Genomic DNA, 19,956 nt, shown 5'->3' with positions numbered 1-19,956 from the left:
CGTCACAGGGTCTTAAAATAGCTCTGCGATTGTGGTGCTGATGGTAGTGGGACATTTTGTTGAGCAAACGGTAGGGGCTTGTTTTTTTTATATGGGAAGACGGTAGTTAAAAGGGCATAAACTGTAGTGGAGCAGGAGGACAGAAGTGGACGGAGAGAGAGCATAAAGACCTGAATTGAAGGAGAAAAGTGATGATTTGTGATGAGTGTGAAACTGGAGGTCTCTTATACCTTTTCGATCTACCTTTAGCGCTTTATTAAAGCTCGTTTATGCCAAGTTGCGATCCTTCAGCCCTCCTCCGTCATCCTGAGTCTCAGAGAAATTCTCCACTCAGCCATTTCTGCCCTGCTGCTCTCACTAAATCAATCCAGCAGATTGGCTTTGCTCTCTGACAGAGGAGACCCTGATGGAGACTAAGAGAGATGTATATCTGTCGCTATTGGTTAATATCACCAGTCAACATTATGCACGGTTCAGTAATCCTTATGTTGAGGACAGAGAGGCAGGGAACGTGCTGCTGGAACATGATCATTAACTGGCTTTACTGTTGGATTTGAGCCAATTTATTCATTCCGATTAAGACCCTGCTTGTTTACCAATATGGCAACTAAATAATGTCTTTCAATTAGTGTTTAAACTATTGGTTGAATTATCAAATAATTGTTCATCTTAATGGAATAAATAGGCAACAACTTTGATAATTGAATAATAATTTCAGTAATATTTTTCAAAAAGGTAAAAACTTCTTGGGCATATGGGCATTGAGAAATGACATGTTTTCTTTTAAATGTATTAATTGTGACGAAAATATTAATTAGTTGCAGGCCTATTTCTAATATAACTTATCTCCTTGTTCTGAGTGCCTAACATTTTCTTTTCAGTCCTCCTCTAAATTTCAGATTGTGTCATTTGAATAATTGTTTGAGGGTCAAACGTGTAAAACTATTAAATATTTTAAAAACATTTGATAAAATCCCAAAAAATTTAAACAAATGTATGCTGCTTTACTTTCAATTTTTCTTCTTTCCAATTGCAATGGTGGAAACCCTTGTGCTAATGCATCTTGTGGTTTTGCTTGAAGAGTAAAAGTATGTAATGCATGTTGAACTCAACACACGGATGTCTATGGCATCAAATAAAGCTTCTCTCAAAAATAGGCAACGCACTTCTATAAAAGATTGATAGCTGGTAATCCACCATGCAGCTTAAGTATTCACTAAAGCACAATGAGGTTTCTTTAGCTAGATTTAACAAATCATGGGGATTTTGTTTATGGTAGTAGAGAAATACATAATATAATATAGATACAGTTCCTAATATTGCAGAATACTGACTTCCAGAACTTTTCTTTAACCATGTTAGGATGCTCCGAAATGTGTTGGGGCTGTTTGATGCGTCTATAAGGCCTATGTTATTCCTCTTGTTCTGTATGAATGGGGTATGAACATAAATATGTATTCATAAATGCTCTTTAGTTGTTGTTTTAGATAACATTAACTCAGGGTATACATGTAGCAATTATACCTTTCCTTTAAGAAAAGTATGGTATTATTAATCTTCTCTTTTACTGTGAATCTCTTTTAAAAAATATATACTTATTTCTTTCATCTATTTAATTGATTAATTAACAGTATCGGTATCTCCCTATTTGTTCAATTTTATTTTGTGTTTATTATACTGTTGGCTTGCTGAGTTTGTTTTCTGAACTTGGGATGTCTCTGATGCAGTCCCTGCAGTTTGATGTCAGAATTACTCATTTAGAAACCGTATGTAATGTATGTGTATAGAATGAATACATTAACACCTACACCAATGTGTTATTGTAATGATGTAGGTGTTAATGTTTCAGTGCTTTTCATCTTCTCCGCTCTTTCCCTTTGGGAATGTGTTATGTTTAGCAGATACAGTTTGCGCTATTTCTATACGTATAGTAGGCAATGGCATCCTTGTCTTGATGTTCCCAAAGGACCAGGATGTTCAAAGAAACACAAGTCCAGATATAATTCTATCCATCATTTCCCTCAGGAACGTCACTAATTAATGTATTCTTCTTCTTTTATAAATGAGTGTACTTGTATGCACTGGAGTTCATGTTCATTATTGGAATCAATAAAGCATAGTTTCACAAAATATTTTGTGTGCAAAAATGTCTCAATACATCGGCGCAAAGTATCGATCTTTTATCATATAAATGATTAATAGTGCAAATACGGATTATTAGTAATACAGCTTTTTCAGTCAATTAGATGGTCCTGAGTTTTGTTTTTTTCTGATGAGGTCAGCGGGATTTGCAGGACGTTGGTCAAAACAAAGATGGAGAAAGAAATCATAAATATGCCAAAAACGTTTTCCTATTAGACAAAACAGATGTTGACTAACTGCATAATTTGCAACTGCAAAAAAGTTATAAATCGCAATATATATGGCAATATGTGTCATCACAAAATGTTTAAAATCGCATTAACATTGTAGCGTGACTTAAGTATCAGGATAAAATCATATCAGAGGGCCTCTGGTGATTCCCACCCCTTGTTCAAAGACCTCTTCTCATAACTTTTGCTTATTATTTTTCTTCTCATTCGAATATGAATACACCTTTCCCTCTTTTCCATATTTCTTTTCAGGAGCACTTCACTCCGGAGTGCAAGTTCAAGGAGAGCGTGTTTGAGAACTACTACGTCACATACTCCTCCATGCTCTATCGCCAGACCCAGTCTGGCCGCTCCTGGTATATCGGTATCAACCGTGACGGCCAGGTCATGAAGGGCAATCGGGTAAAGAAGACCAAGGGAGCTGCACACTTCCTGCCTAAAGTTATAGAGGGTTTGTGTCCTTTGGATCACTTCAGCACATTTCAAACCAGTTTCTCAGTTATTAACCACCTCCTTTATTATTAACCAACAGCTTCTGTCTTTGTCTCACAGTTGCGATGTATAAGGAGCCATCGCTACACGAGCTCGCCCCTGAACCGGTGAGTCCACCTCGGAAGACAGTGAAGACGTCTGATTCGCCGCCCCTAAAGAATGGACGAAAAGAAGCTCCCAAGGCAGATGCCTCATAGCACAGGAGACCGAGGGTGGGACAAAGGGCAGCAGTGACACTGGGAATACAGTCCCCTGTTATGCACTGAGGGTGACTGAGGGAATGGCCCTCACTGGCCACCACATTCCAGAAGTGCACTACGAGATGCTGAGGGATAAAGGGTCAGCATTCCAGCAGCAGCCGAGAAGGCCTGCGAGAGGAGTCCCCCCCCTCACCTGTCACCGCAGAAAGAAAGCCCAAGAGCCTGAGCCAGAACTACTACCACCTCCCCCTCCCTTGTCTCTTTCTCAGCCCCCCGCCACCCCTGTGACTCCTTCATTTCTCTGTCATGCTCAAGCTTCTTTGTCCCACTGACAATTGCATCTTTCCTCACATGCCAACCAACCGTCTGCTCTATTGTAGTATATTCACTACTTGCGCATTCCCAGCGCTGACTCAGCATCATAATCCTCACCCATGGGCCCCCTCTTGAGCCCTAAAGTTGGTGACAGTGTGGCTCAGCCCAGCTTTCCACCCAACCAGCTAAGCTAATCACCAAGGTCAACTAAAGCTCAAAGTGAGATGAAACAGCTCACAGGGGAGAGATATCTGCAGGGATCATGGGTCAGGGCAGGGCAGGTCAGCTGAGCAAGACTAGGGTGTGAGAAAGTATGGACAAAGAACATTTAAAGAACTGTTTTATGTGATTAAAAAAAGAAAATGGAATTCTTGACAGCCCAGATGGAAATGGACACGGGTACAGAACAAAATATAGCAATGCTCAAAACATAACATAACAATAGCAAGGTGGTGATGATAATGACCAGATCAGGATTTCAGAAAGGCGTGTATGATAGAACATTTAAGAAGCTCACAAGAGAGGCACTGCTTGCATAAGTGTCATATAAAAAATAAATAAAGCCACTATTCTTCCGGGGAAGATGAGCCATATAATAGAGCATACATTACTAGAGTTTTCCAGACTCTTAACACACCTTAGCAATACTTGTACCAACAAGCCAGATGATAAATCTCAGTGAAGAAAGAAAAAAACCGAGTGTGTGAATGAGGGAGAGAGTGAGCGTCACCCCACTTTCCAGCCTCCCTTCTCTACCAGGTGACCACTTAATATTGCACTATCTTGTTTAAGGCTACAAATTAACAACGGGGTCATGTTTTAAATCCATGGTAGATCTGAACTTTAAAAAAAAAAAAAAAGGAGCCGTAGTGTGTACTTCACTCAGCATCTGCTGTCAGCATAAAGCCAGGTTTGAAGCCGAACATCAAAGCAGGAGCCTCTGAGCTGGAGCACTTGTTATTCTGACGATGTCTGGCAGCTTATCCACTCACTAGCTTTATCAAATCACCTTGAAAGAATCGCCATCAAAGATGTAGTTGTCTGAGTGAATGTCTTGGTGTGATTGTATTTTAACCCCCGTGTGTGGACGTCTTCTACAGTATGGATGCACTGTGTGTGAATGAGTGCCAGTACAGAGGATATAGATAGAGATACTGTGGGTAACCTCTACCATGTCCTTCAGACAGGGCACGACATTGTGTCTTTGATACGTCTGGTCTGTGAATAGGTGATACTTCGTGGAACATCCGTCTTGCGTAGCATTTTCTCTGACTTTAGAGTCGTAATGAATTTTAAAATAGAACATAAAGAAAAGTCTCTGGGCAACCGAACCCACAGAACATCATTCATTTATTTCATTAGGTGCAATTAACTAATGTCTCTCAATCAGATATATTTTATAAAAATATGCAATGACCTGATAGAAGGGGAGGCTTCTTAATGGGTGCAGTCAGGGTAGTGCTTGTTGTAATGCTCCGACAGGCTGTTCTCATACACTGTTTGAAGCTATACCTTCCAAAAGTAATGCACTGTAATTCATTTATATCACATAAAATCAATTTGTATGTAATCAACGTAATTGTGAACCAGGAAATATTAAGAGCCTCAAAGTCCGGGTAGAGGAGAAGATCCGATTGGATAGCTGGGTCCAAAAACACCTGACTTTCAAATGTGAAACCAGATCGTTGACTTATTTGTCACATATCTTCCGTACTTAAGTAACGCCATTTCTGTAGTTATTTTAACCCAAACTCTTTTCCTAAACCTAAGTTTATTTTGAAAAGACTATATGCATGTAACGGGAGGAAATTGACACGTGTTGCTGGACAGTCGTAGGAAAAAGGTAAAAAAATAATAACTTTTCATAAGATATTTTACGAACCGTTGTATGAGGATACGTTGGCTCTGGTAACCCACTGGGGGGGCGCCACAATGTTCAGTCAAAGTGAATTTGCATGGATACCACCCACAAACACAGACAGCAGTAAGTCCCTTGTTATGTCAGGAAGAGCAACGCTGGAAGATGTGGAAGGCAAAATGCTCATTATATGGTCGCTAACAATCACAGATAATCTCTAGGAGGTTCAAAGCATTGGGATGGCGTCTAATTTTAATGGTAACGTAATGAGAAGAGTGGGTACAGAATGTGAAACGGAGGCTTTACGAATGTGCTGTATTGAGGGTGAGAGTAAGTCAGAAATAGTGTGTTGAATTGTAAAGAGGTCAACGCATGGAGGCAGTTATTTAGAAAGTGAAGGATTAGCAGGTGTATTCTTGAGGAATGTTGATAAGGAATTTCTGCAGTAAAGTCAGCGAGATTCTTGGCAGGGTTTTATGCGGCATGTGGATATGATAATTAATGTAAAACAAAGAGGCATGTAAGGCACTGTGCGCTATTTATGACGGGTCTATGGAGGAAATTAGTTGGAGAGCTTTGCATTTTTCATTCAGTCTTCAATTTCTGGGCCTTTCCAGGAAGACTATGATTCAGAACAAATTTGGATATTTTGTCCTTGTAGCGGATTTTGTATTATAGACCTACAAATCTCTATTGTTGACAAGCCAATGCTCCCTCTCCCTGGGGAATTTGGTACAGCATATAGTTCTTTCTAACTGTGCATTACTAACTAATGTATGATGTCCACAGCATGTAGAATACAATGCTATATAAAGCTTATTTTAGCTGTTAGTACTCCATCTAAGAGCTTCTTCATGCCCGTTTACATTTCAAAGGTCTGTTTTATAAAAAGGAAAGTATTTGGAGGTGCAAAGCAGCAAATGAGTGACTCTTAGTCTATATTGTAGGGCTGCACATTCTAATTACTGTCATTATCAATTAAAATGCTGTTAATAATCTAGATTAATCACGAGAAATACTCGTCATAGTCTTTAAATGGCCTATCCAGCTGAATCCAAAGCCCATAAATATACAGTATACAATGATATAAAACAGAAAAGTATGAATTTATCACATTCCTAAAGCTGCAACCAACACTGCTTTACAGTAAAAGCAGATAGAAAGTAAGTAAACTTAAAGAATCGACCCTCACCATGATTTAAATGTCACTTGGTAATGTAAAAAATCAGAGACATCCAAATCCTCCATAGATTTCTTCTTCAACAAAAAGCAACCCGTCCTTACTGTCGTTAAAGTGAAGACTGTCACAGTAAGTTGTCAGATGGGGAAACTGCAGGTAGACAGACAGGAACAGAGAATGTTAAATAGTCCGATGTCGAATGTGAAGGGAAGAACGAAGTAGAATGTAAGACAGGAAGATCTAAAGAGAGAACAGAACGTTTTACGATGAATGTGAAGTAAAGGATGTTGCGAGTTTCGGAGTAAGTGCAATAAAGCAAGTAGGATTTTGGTCGTGGGGCTATTAAGTGAAACTAGTTCTGCTCTTGAATGTAAAAGTTATGGGGAAAAAAGTCATGTCAAGTTAGCCATAGAGGAGCAGAGCGGTATTAAGAGGATCTTTGTTATTGTACTGTAGTTTGAAGAAGTCAGAAAGTGTTGTGTGAATACATTTATCTTGAAAAGCTTACAGCGAGGTGGTAACATGGGAGAAAAAAAAGGAAATGTAGTTTGTGTGCCCACGCATGAGAGATTTAAAGTCGTAATCCCTTTCCTACACCTCTCTTTAACCACAGCCTACAGTATCTATGATCCATTAACTTTCCTTTCAACACTATGTTGCCTGTGTAGGTGTATACTTACAGTGTGTTTATAAAGTCTGTGCGTATATGCGTGTGTGTGCATCTATGATTAAGAGTCAGATAAGACAAGACAGAGAGGGAAGGAGAAAAAGAAAGGGCATGAGATTGAAACAATGATCGATAGACTCAATAAACCGCAGACGAGAGAACAGCCACCCAGGGATGGGTGCAGAAAAATTTCCCCAAGGTCTGCCAGAGACAGTGAAATCCATTCGTTCATAATGAACTCAGAGGGCTGTTGTTTGATTTCTACCTGTAAACTCAACAAAGAAAGCCAGTCGGACAACAACAGAAGGGGTTTTTCCAAAGGGGCTTTACACTGGCACATTATCCTGAGTATCAGCAGCCACTCACTATCCTTTGAGACACACATCTGCGAGGTAGTACAGGTGCATATTAATATAAACCACGTCCCTAAACTTGGCCCTCTAAAAGACCAAGTCATTGGAGAACCGAAGGAACGTTGCATCTTACAGGCACTGGACATCGCTTGAAGAATTTAAAAGTTAACGCACTGTCTAAGGAGGTTCTTAAAACAATATATCAAACAGGGAATCCCCTACTTCGTAAGAGCTAGCGGGAATAACAGGCAATAATGAATATTAAACTGCAGATCAAAGCTTTTACTGCACTGTACAATAGCTACCAACATCTACGGAAATGTTTTCCTAGGTAACATTTGATTAAAAGGCATTTTAACTCACACTGAATGCGGTATAACTATACGTTACGGTAGCATACATTCATGTGTACAACATTCCAAGCTATGCATCTTTTTGACTTTACAAAATATGTGTGTAGGATTTGTTTTCAAATGATGCTCTGGTCCTTTTGTGAATTACTCAAAGAATCAATAGCAAAGCCTTGTGGTCAAACAGAAGCTCATCACTGTCCAAAATCACAGTTCATTCCAATGTAATATTCTCTATTGCAGCTATTTGCTGTCGGTACGTTGTCCCGATTACTGCTGCCAACGTGTTCTCACCAATATGCATACTGAAATGTGTACCATGCAGTTTGTCCATGTATAGGTTAAATCTGTGTATAACTGGCTCCCTCTAATGGAGGCAGTAGGTTGTTAAAAAGGTAACTGTTAATGAAGGGCACAAAGAAACATTGTATGGTTTGTAGGATACATTTCTTAACATCAATCAGATCACACAAATTATGGAGGAGGTTTGGTTCTTTAATGTGTTGATAACGCACGCACAACGGATCCTAATGTGGTGGTGATGCTTTAAACAGCGCCTTACACTTGATTGGTGCTCTCCTATTGAATCATTTGAATTATTAAAACTCAAATTTCAGTTACTGATGGTGCGCGACAGTATTTCACAGATAACTATTTTATCCAGTAAATGCGTAACACTAAATTCGATGAACAAAACTCTGTTTAGCAATATGAAATACAGTAGGGTCAGAAAGTATCGGTGGAATTCTTTGGAATTGTTTACCAACCCCGACTAAAATAAAAGATAAATCAATCCTTAAATTAGAGTACAAAAATAGTTGTGTGCCATGCTCACTGATCCAAATAGATATTGAAAACATGGTACACCAACAAGGTTCAGCCTGGGCTGCAACACTGCTTTTGAATATTCCTAATTTAATAAGAATTGAAGGTAATACACTTTTTTGTACTTGTAGAGTATTAATGCTGCTGCAGCATAATATTCACCCTGTCAAGGTAATGCTAAAATGTGAAGGATGTAAAATGTTGCCATTGATCTCTATCCAATGTAGCAGCAGGCTTCCAGACAACAAAGCCTGTGTGGATGGCCTAAATGTACGGAATGCTGCCAGTTTTGATGTACGTTATGTCAATAATACAAGTAGTGTATATCTGATGTACTATGTCAGGTCTATTGTTTTTAGAAATGTACTTTAAAAAAATCAGTGTTGATGATTTTTCTTATCGTCTTTCAGTTGTTCTACCTTGTCATGTTTCTTTTCTAATGCCTCAGAAGGAGACGAATTGTTGTTGCTCTCCAAATGTTCCTCCCTATTTGGGTGTGTTTTAGTCTTTGGTCGGCACTGTTGTCTCCACACTGATGTGTCCCCCGAGTGGACTTAACCCAGCCTGAATCCCACTGTGTGACCGAGTTGTGTGTTGTGAAAGATGCAATGTATTCAAGTGAAAATAGCAGGATAAGTCAACACGTGTCCTGTCATACACAGCAGCAATGACCTTGGTGGTCTCAGAGTTACAGTCACGCAAGTCTTCCAGGAAGTTCCCACAACCTCCCTCTCTCTCCTACTTTTATGGACTATTGGTTTGAGTCCAATCTTCTTGTCTTCCGAAAAACTGACAATGAAAAGAATGAAAAAAAAGAATGAAAAAGAACAAACAAAAAAAGCCATAAATAAAAAAATGGGCCTTGGCACTGATTCGCCACAGAGAGAGGCCTGAATCCTCAGGCACCTGCCGAGTGATTTAGACACGTGTTGGACTCCTTACATTAAGAGCCAAAGCAAGTGGCAGGAACGTTCTGGCTTTTTTTTGACCACTTTGGGACACAGCAAACAGGAACAAAGACCAGCAATATGCAATGAGAAGTACCAGCCTGCACTCAAGGAAGGGGAACAATTTCAACAGGCTAACAAACTACAATCAGGATTTGCGGGCTACAAAGGCAGTAAGTGGTCTGCAATAATAACTGCTAATTGTCTAGACTGACATGGGAATTGTTTTTTTGCAAAGCATGCATTTGTCACTGTTCTTCTGCTCATTAGGGATGACTCCCTCTCAGTATCTACAGACAAAAGCCCTCAATTCACCCTCTCTCTATGTTTGCCATCAAACCTGTGTACATTTTTACAATAACTCCTACATGAATTGAAAGGAGATGTCTTATTCTGGAATAATATTCAATAAAATAACATATATTTGTATGATTGTAAGCAGTGCCCTTTGATGTTTTGTCTTCTTTTTCCCAGTCCCTTTAAAATGCTGCATTAGTTTCGTCTTTGATCAAGGCGCCGTTGGTAATCTGCGTATTTGCAGTCACCTAATGAGATGTATGCTTTTATAAATGAATAGTCAAGATCACTGGTTCCCAACATGGGGATCCTGGCCCCATCTAGGCGTCGCCAAAGTTTCACAGGGGGGCTTCTTTATTTTAAGAGGTGTAAGACGACTTTTTATTTATATATATATATATATATATATATACACATTTTTTTAATATATATATTTTTTTATATATATATACAAAAATATATAAATAAATAAATATATATATATATATATATAAATAAATATATATATATATATAATATATATATATATTATTTATTTATTTTTTTATATATATAAAAATAAATATATAAATAAATATATTTATTTATATATATATATATAATTTTTTTATATATATAAAAATAAATATATATATATATATAAATAAATATATATATATATAAAAAATATATATATAAATATATATATATATATAAATATATATATATATATATAAATATATATAAAAATATATATATATATATAAATATAAATATATATCCAATTGTTCTGTAGAGCTGTCCTTAACTAAAGAAACTCCAAGTCGACTAACACTTACTCTTACTCTTATCGTTTTGTTGACAAAACAACAAAAAACATAATATAGACAGAGAATTGTACTAAAAGTTCCTAAAAATAACACAAAATCTCTTATGCAATATTCACAAGAAACAATCTGCTCAGATTTCATCCAAATCGCTTGTTTTACACAAACTTCCTTCCTTGGTTCTTTGGAGTGAAGCTTATGATGTACATCTCCTGCTAAATTTACCGAGAGTGTATTGCCTCAATTACACTTATTCATTCAGTCAAATTGAGATCTACAGCTAGTACATTAAAATAATGTACTAGCTGTAGATCTCAATTTGACTAGTACATTATTTTGTTGATCAAAAGATGTCGTATTTTTACTGAAAAGCAATATTACAAATGTCCCTAAACAACTGGACAAGATGCAGACATGCCTGTACTCACCGCTTAAATCACATTAATTTCCACATGTGTAGTAATCCTGACACACCACACAATACAAACTAAAGTGGCAACTATTAAAGAAGAAGGTTAAGTTCTCCCCCTGCCTTGTAAATGTATATAATGTATACATGAAAAATACATAAAGGTTGTGTCTCTTTGTACTGCAGCTGCTGACTGTAATTATATTTCACACTGTTCAATGTCTTTAAATATTTCCACAGTAAGTATTCATTTTCACAGAAATATCTAACATGCAAAAGTGTCTGAAGCAGCATTTGACATTTAGTAGGCTTACTCACTGTTTAGTTTGCTCCTGAAACTTGGCATCTTTTAGCGTCACAAGCGCATCAATATCAGGCATCAAATCCTGAGTAGCAGCCAATTTCAGGATGTCATTTAAGTGTTTGTGTGTGAGCCTTGAGCACAGCTTTGTTTTATTGATGCTCATTACAGAGAAAAGTTGTTCACAAAGGTAGGTAGTCCCGAACATGCACAAAACCTTTGCAGCGAGGGCTGTCAATTTGGGGTGCCCTGGCAAGAGATGCTGATAAAAGGTGTCCAAGCCCGCCGAGGAAAATGTGTCCTTAAAATCTGAATCACACTGCAAGTTGATTACTTCAAGTTGGATGTCGACAGATCAGAAGCCTTGACCATGAACGGCGAGCGAAACACTGCAGTCTGGCTTTGATGCTAATGCTATTTCGCTAGCAATAAGGTAGCTAGCTTTTTAGGTAATGAGGCTGCCTGAGTGTAATGTTGACAGAACCCGCCAGCTCCAGAAGTTCTTTTTACCAGCAGCTCCAGCATGAACAGTTTGAACAGTTTGAACAGTTTGCTTGCTTGGCAGTGTTGTGTGCGACCCCCAGTGGACACATGTGAAATAGCAGCTCCTTGTATTGAAAATTTGAAGTTAATGTCTTCGCTGTAATTTTTACACTTTGCAAAATCATCCCGTGGGCTGGACTGGACCCTCTGGCAGCCGCGGGCCGTATGTTTGACACCCCTGATCTAGAGCCTACTTTAAAAACATAAATAAATGCTTAACCATATACATGCATGAAATGGGAGTCATTCAGTTTTGTGCAATCAATGTAAACCAGAGAATCGCTTTTACACACAACTGTATACACTGGTATGAAATTCATGCAGTTTCCTAAAAAAAAACATATGCATCTATATCTAGATGTATAATCCAAAAGCTGCATTGAAGGCTATATATGCACACTTTTGCTCATCAAAATATGCATGCATTAATTAGCACAAGACACAAAATAATCAGCGGCAGAGGAGCATCAAAGGAGGCAGAGAAACGTGCTCTAAGCACATCAATGAACAAAACAGTTTAGGGCGAGTTTCTCAGATAATTTATGAGAAAATGCAATTTACCATCCAAAGATCAAATCTTAATTACACTGGCTGGCACGTCATACTTTTACATTAAATTGTGTACAACCCGTCAGAAATTGGCACAGCATTGATCATACAACCTGTTAAACCAGCAACATTTAAACGTTAGCATCCAGTATCAGAGCAAGTTGTCTTAACTTAAACCAGGTGTTCTTTTTATTCTTCTGTGCAGAAGCACCCGTCGTAATACATCCCAAATACCGCTCACAAAGATGTAACGTTACTGGCGAAATTTAAATCAAGGCAGCTGGTTTCAGGTCAGTTGATTCCTTCTTTATGGTCCCTGTCATCCGCAGTGCTAGCTCAATTAAGCTAGTAGCAGCTCCAAAATCGTGTGACTGTGTGAGGCCGTTTGTATATAACATAACAGCGACTCTCAAGTTCTCCTCTAAATGTGTGCATTTTCCATCCTCCTCAGTCGTAGGTTAATGTTGTAGCTGCTCGTTTATTCATTTTCTTCATTCTTATAAAATTATTTCTCAATTCTGTGCTGGGCTTAATTCCACAAGTTTGTGTTTGATTAGCCCGCCGTATTCAGTTTCACAGGAAACAACTGTGTCTGGCAGTGCGCCCCCAGTGGCGGAAAGAGTAAAAGCACGTACACTCGTAACACCATGCGCTTTGTGCTTTTTTGGTATTTACAAATATATATTTTTGGAAATGAAAGTCTGAGGTTTTTTTCAGGCTTTGGCAAAATTAGTTTCCAGTAGGCTACAAAGTAGGCCATAAGGATCCTTCATGTTACTACAGTAAGATGGTTAGTAGGGTACATTATATTGGCGACATACAGAGAGATAGCAACAGGCACGCGTCAAATGCATGCGGTCAACCTAGTATGCAAGGGATTGCCCAATCCGAGAGGAGGCTAAACTCGTCGTTGCCTCAACTCGCATCTCTCCTCTATCTGAACAGAGAATATGCAAACTCAGCGATTTTGACTGTAAAAATAATCAAAATTATTGGAATCATACAGAAAATGCAGTTATAGCACAGACCAATGGACAAATATATATTTATATTTATTTTATTGTTAATTTTTTTTTACTTTTCATGATGACCAGGCAGAGACCGCACGTCTCTGCTTGACCACCACCACCCACCTTAACCACACCCTTAGCTGCCAGTAGCTACTCATAGGAAGCTAATTGGTCAGAACCATTGTGGTTCCTACACAGTGCATTACTCGAGGCCTGACAAGATAGATTTCCGTGTGATCTTGTGATATTGTGAGAATCCAGCTGCAGCGCAGGGTAAGGATAAATGGGAATATGAGTCCCTTTTCCTCTTGGCTGACTACCCTGGGTGGAGAGGGAGTTGAAAGGCTTTCTATGGCAGGTGGTTTTGGTGTCGGGAGCTCCAACATGCCCCGCAGCAGGGACTTGGGCCATCAGCAGTTTGGGGCTGCAGGTGGAGGTGTTAAGATTGGAGCTAAATTCTGCTGCACTGTGGTCTTCATTTTCTTTGTCAAGCCACATCCTGCTTCTTTTTGGCTTTGCACAGTTTTTGTATGGATGCAAAGGGGGAGGTGAATATGCCTTCATAGACAACTAGAATGTACAAAATATCTTCGTCAGGATTCAGGATAACCAAGGAGCTGGTTGTGGATTTTGGGAGGTCCAGATACTAAATATTCAACACCAAAAAACTGAATGCTTAGGGAAGTCTGCTTCTGGGAATCCTATGACCTTCTACTCTGGTGCTGGGGAAAGCATCCTAACAGGGGGCATCACCAGCTGGTATGGGAGCAACTCTGCTCAGGACTTTAGAGCATGGTGAACTGAACCCATCTCATCTACAATTCCAACCCTGCAGGATTTATACATCAGACCATTAGGATGATTAACTCTTACCAGAGCCTTTGTCTCAGAGAGTGAAGATGTTTTAAATACAAATACGAAGATATGCACCACATTTCAATGCACATATTGAAAACTTGAGTATGTAACAAATCTCTGAGTCTTGAATCTTCTGTATATCCAACAAGTTGTTCAGGTTGAGCCATCTCGCCCTCTCCTGCAGACACATTTCCCTGTTGTCTGGACACTGCAGCCCTCCACACATAGGAACATATCCATAATCCTGGTTATCTCATCCTACACAAAAGTCTTGTGTATGTCGGCCAAGTCATCAAAAAGCTGCACTTGGTAAGCTGTCAACATGGAGGTGATGTTAACAGCTCTCACCGTCATGGCTGCCGCCTTATAAGCTCTTTCAGTCATGGTGGACTGAAAACGCTGGGAGGGTGGGAGGTTCAGACAATATGTCCGACAATCTTGGGTGGATGTGGGTTGCCACCATGGGCTCCATAGGTGACAGGCGGGCTACAGACCATCCATTCAAAATCTGTGGAAAACGCGCTTTGAATAGGGGTCTTGCTGGAATATCAGTTATCTTTCCAAGAGACGGTGACTACTTTCAGGAACAGCCTCTCTGCTGCGCATTGGCACACTGCATGTCCACTGTGCATCGAGGCCGGGCCGAGTGTATGCTTGCATGTTTATCTGACAAGTGTATTTGATTTATTTATTTATTTGTAATGTCTCATGGTATCAAAATCTGTAGATGCAGTTTTTCCTTCTAAACTACAGGTACTTCCTTTAACCAAAAGACGAATGCCAAAGTTATTCCTCTGTACAAAACACATACTTTGTAACGTGTGCTTCCTCAGTTTTCAAAAATATTTGGAATATTATTTGTCTGTATACACTAAATAATTTTAGGTGAGGTAGATCTATCTGTAATTGTGGAGCACCTTTATAGCACAGGTAATTCCATAGAGGCAAATAAATGCATTATAACAAAATAAAGTAAGAAAAAAGAAGAATTGATTAACATAACATTTTAATTGACAAACAATAATAGACTAAGAATTACATCAGTGCAGTTACAATTCAAAAACAAACTGCCCTAAATCTAAAGAGGCTATGGGCTAATTGATATTTTACAATAACATAACATAAATGTATCAAATGACAATGTGAAAGGATTATGAACGTACACAGAATTATCACCCAAATGTGTAGCTCTGCTCGGCCTTACTGAGCTTGTTTGAGACCAAAACCAGAGTTAAAAGAGAGTGAATGTCACCAGAAACACAACAAGCTATAATAAGCTACTCCCATGACAGTAAAGCTTATACAAATCTCTGATCACAAATAGGTCATTTCTCAGTTAATTACATGTTAAGCTTGACAAAGTAACAGTGGCAGCTCAAATTGCAACTCTTCTCTTTACAACACATGCAGCATATAAGGCAAATTGGCATGATGTGTGAAAACGTTGATGTAAGTCTACGCAGACATTACACGATGTTCATCTGGTCTGAGATGAACAAAATAACATCCGTCTGATCTACTGAAGAGTAATCTGTCTTTTCAGAAGCAAGATTTTTTAATGGAAACATATCAGACGGATGAATAGTTGCAATTACTTCTGGTTCACAACCCAGCAGTCAATTAGACATTACAATCTCGCAGTGATAACCGTGGTAAATGGATGATGGCTCATGACCCGCAGTCTGGGATAATTACGCTACATGTCATTCTCTAGAACAAGCTGAAGTTGAGCAGCATCTGATCGGGAAGATTATTGTGTGCTCTGGGAAGTCACTGACTTTCACAACGAGTTCCCCTTTGAGATATGACCTCAGTCAGGGTCAGACAGCCCTCTGATCCTCCCTGTGCTTTACTGGGACATCTCAAATCTCATAGAGGCATGACTCGTGCATTCATACAAGATTATTCTCAGTAAACCCACACAGAGAGGAGCAGTCTGCGCTCAGACTGAATGGAGCATTATGTTTCTTAATGTGGCAAATAAGGATTAAGGCATTAAACCAAATATAGTTCTCACGATAGCTGGAGGAACCAATTACCCTCAGCATGCGCATGTTTCCGTTATAGACATCTACATGCTAAATTTGAACAAACGTGGGAATATCACAACCTTGGAGGATTTATGTGCATGTGTTGCTTTTAATTATGTATTTCCTAGCGCTGAATGTCTTCTGACTCTCTTTTATGGATAATAATGTCAATAACCCTGCATCATATGGATGGAAAACAATCATGAAATTATTAACAAAGTCACCAGAAGTGCATGTAGGTAAAGATAACAAATGTGAAAATTGTGTGTCATTGTAGTTGCTACAAAGCCAAAAATATCAATGAAAATCTGACAAGACAACTGACAATTGAGATAATAAACAAAAGCCATTTGGTGTTTCAAGGCTCGGAGAAACCACAGAAACAAAGGTTTCTATGATTTATTTTTCAAATCTTATAATATTTTTCAAGTCATTTGATTGATTAGCTATAACATGTAGAGATGGAGGGAGGAGTAAGAAGATTGACAAAGATGTCACATAATGTAAGCAAAAGACAAAATGGTTCTTAATTACCCTGCGATCCTCCAAACGACCTGCATGTATATGATCTTCTTCGTTATCTTACAGTAGGCGTTCCAAAAGTGCAAAGCGAAACATCATTTTTGACACATTATTAGGAATGAAGCCCCCTTTTTCTCAGTGCACTGCCAAGTACTGCACATTGTATTATTTAACTTCTTTTTTTGGTGGATATTCTCTATAAATAGGTGCCGTACACCACAAATATTTTCAAATGGGAAGAATGAGGCCCTGAGCATCACAGTTCTTCTGCCTGCATACAATAACACTTATAAGGATCATTTCAAGAACTTCACAGCGGCAGCTTTAATCCAGCTGTTATACATAATATATATAAATCTAGTTAAGGAATACTGTTAAACACCAGTAAATGTGCATACAATTCAAACACCTCTAACCATCGAATCTTTGTTGATAATGTACCTATAGCTTACAGTTTACTTTTATGGTTTGTTTTTATAGGAGACAATTGTTTTTTATTATGTCTTTAATGTGTGAATTTAGACTGCTGTTTGTTTGCTCTTCTCACAATATTCACAATTTTATCACATTTGCAAATCAATAAACACTTGTAAAACACAGATAATGGTTGAAAAAGGATAAGTACTATTGCATTAAAGGAACAACCTCCTTTTATTCTTCAGGAGCATTATTTGTAAGCATCACTATACGTCATGACCCCTTGTGTTTTGTATTATTTATTCTTATGGCTTTAGAAAATAGTTATTTTGTATTTTTAATAGTTAAAATAAATAATAATCGATGAAAAATCGATGATGTATTTTATTTTATTTCACTTTTGAAAATGTGGGCTTAACTATCACCCAATGCAGTCACATGATGTGCAGTTAAGTATGTTTTTGTTATATATTTCAAACAGAATGTCTACATGTTGTATACTGAGAATAAGTCAAATTCACCTAAAGAAAAACACAAATTTGAAGTTTGAAACTTTGAGGTTAAGTAGAAATGTCATAAATCTACTTGAAATTGCCCTCAAACTACTTGGTAGCCTGGTCCTTTCCTACAGAATGAGTAACCATCATATATCGTGCTTTAGTTACCATAGAGTTAGAGCTAAAATGGCTGTGTTTATGGGTTGGGTTTATATATTCACAGTAACCACCAGATGGCAGCATTGTATTTCACATTCATGTCTCATCGTGACTCATGTGACCTTGTGTCCTACAGACTGCTCTTAGGAACCATGGTACAACATGCACACTCACGGTAAAAGCATTTAAATGAGTCATTAAGCTGATATCAAGTGTCAGGTGGCCAGGTTAAATCCTAATTGGAAAACATCTGATCAGAGAAAAAATTATGACTCAAAATATCAAAGGGGAATTTTAACTTCAGTAACAGAGATTAACCTTCATCTTATTAGTTGAAGGCAAACACTTTTAATAGTGAGGATAATTATAAGAAATTACATTGCCCATATATATATATATATATATATATATATATATAATCTAACCTAAAAACTAATTATCTTTAGCAGTAAAAATCATAAAAAACATTAAAGTCAGTAGTGTTATTGACTTGAAATGTACCTTATGCGTAAATAAGTGTGGACACACCCTGTGAAGCAGCTGCAAACACATGTTTCATTCAGTGTCATCTGTCTCTTCCAATGAGTCATCTGACTGATAAAGAAACTTGAAGTAAAAACCTTAAAATACCTTCTGTGTCTCTATACGATGAGTCAGAGAGTGACTGTGGGTATCAACCTGGAAATCCAAATGTTGTGCAAGTACCATAGTACCTTCGACAAACCTGACAACCACAACATGTGTTTATTTGTTATGATACAATTTTGCAAAAGTGTGTGAGGAGAAATTCCCATGCGCGCATATAGTTTTTTTTGGTGGCTTACATTATGTTTTCTTATAACTGCATGGATACCAGCAGTTGCTAATTAAAACCTGTTTGACTGGGGAAGTAACTGAATCAACTCCCAATGTAACTTTGAAGCCGCTACCAGGCCATAGCTGTTCAACACAAAATGAAGTCAAAAGAGAAACAGGCACTGTTGAATGAGTTTAAAATAAAGACGCCATTACACACATTTATACAATACAATGTAGCAAAGATTTAACTTGAATTATCCAGCAGAAACCAGAGCAAACCTGACATGCTGTACTACACTTGATCTCTATTCAGCTGACAACTGACAAATCCTCTTGTGTTGTCGTAGTGAACTGGTGAGAGCAAACTAGTCTGAAAACAAGTCTCCCTCAGGGCGCAGTCAGAGCTCCTGCAAACAAACTCCCCAACGTGTTAAATCTCAACCTTTTTCTAGTGTGTCAGGAGGAAGGTGTTTACTTTAAAAAGGAACAGTCAGTGCTCACGTAAATAGGAATCAGTCAAGACAAAATAAAATATAAAAGAATGGGAAAGAATGGTTATAAAAACAGACGGGTACATATTTACCAACATTTACAGGAAAGACAACAAATATTTAATCGCACCAGCCCAGAGGAGTGTCTGAAGGGGAAGTGAGAGTTACAGATAATAAACACTGTCACAGTGTGGGTACACACATTGAGTTGACCAGTGAGTAGATGTGGTCTGTCATTCACTTTTTGACGGGAAACTTTCAGTCATATATTCTTTAGTCTAACAGTTAGGTCAATACAGTTTCAGGGATCAGCTACACCAGACCCGGAAGAAGAATAGGAAACTCATACTCAGTACCAATAATCAATACCCAAGTAATGATAATAACGGGTGATAGTTTGCTAACGCTCTATATATATGTCATATAATGCATTATAAACATACTTATAATGCATTATAATCTTCTTATAGCACTGTATAACTACAGTTAGAAGCACTCATAAATATTCATAATGATTCAAAACAAAATAACGCATTATAAAGCATTTTATAATGGCTTATAAGGTCAAGTATCATCATACTTCATTATTGTTGGTCACTCACTCATTTTTTTAATTTAATGACATTTTTTTCACTTCACTTGAAGCAAACAATGATCACTTATAGTGACTTATAACCAGCTTGTTATGTATTATATCTGCCTATACCTGA

General features: G+C 38.0%; 1 protein-coding gene across 1 annotated transcript in view; it reads left to right on the top strand.

Annotated features, from left to right (window-relative positions):
- fgf11b (fibroblast growth factor 11b) overlaps positions 1–5,366 on the top strand; it is a 45,133-nt gene extending 39,767 nt beyond the window's left edge. The window contains exons 4-5 of the mRNA XM_029448151.1: positions 2,625–2,823; positions 2,925–5,366. Coding sequence (XP_029304011.1) covers positions 2,625–2,823; positions 2,925–3,061 — 336 coding nt within the window. The 3' untranslated portion in view covers positions 3,062–5,366. The remainder of the gene's footprint in view (positions 1–2,624; positions 2,824–2,924) is intronic.
- The last annotated feature ends 14,590 nt before the right edge of the window (positions 5,367–19,956 follow it).

Source organism: Cottoperca gobio, chromosome 14 (genome assembly GCF_900634415.1).
Source record: "Cottoperca gobio chromosome 14, fCotGob3.1, whole genome shotgun sequence".
Lineage (NCBI taxonomy): Eukaryota > Metazoa > Chordata > Actinopteri > Perciformes > Bovichtidae > Cottoperca > Cottoperca gobio.
Note: the sequence above shows the minus strand (reverse complement) of the source record. Positions and strands in the feature narration are given on the sequence as shown.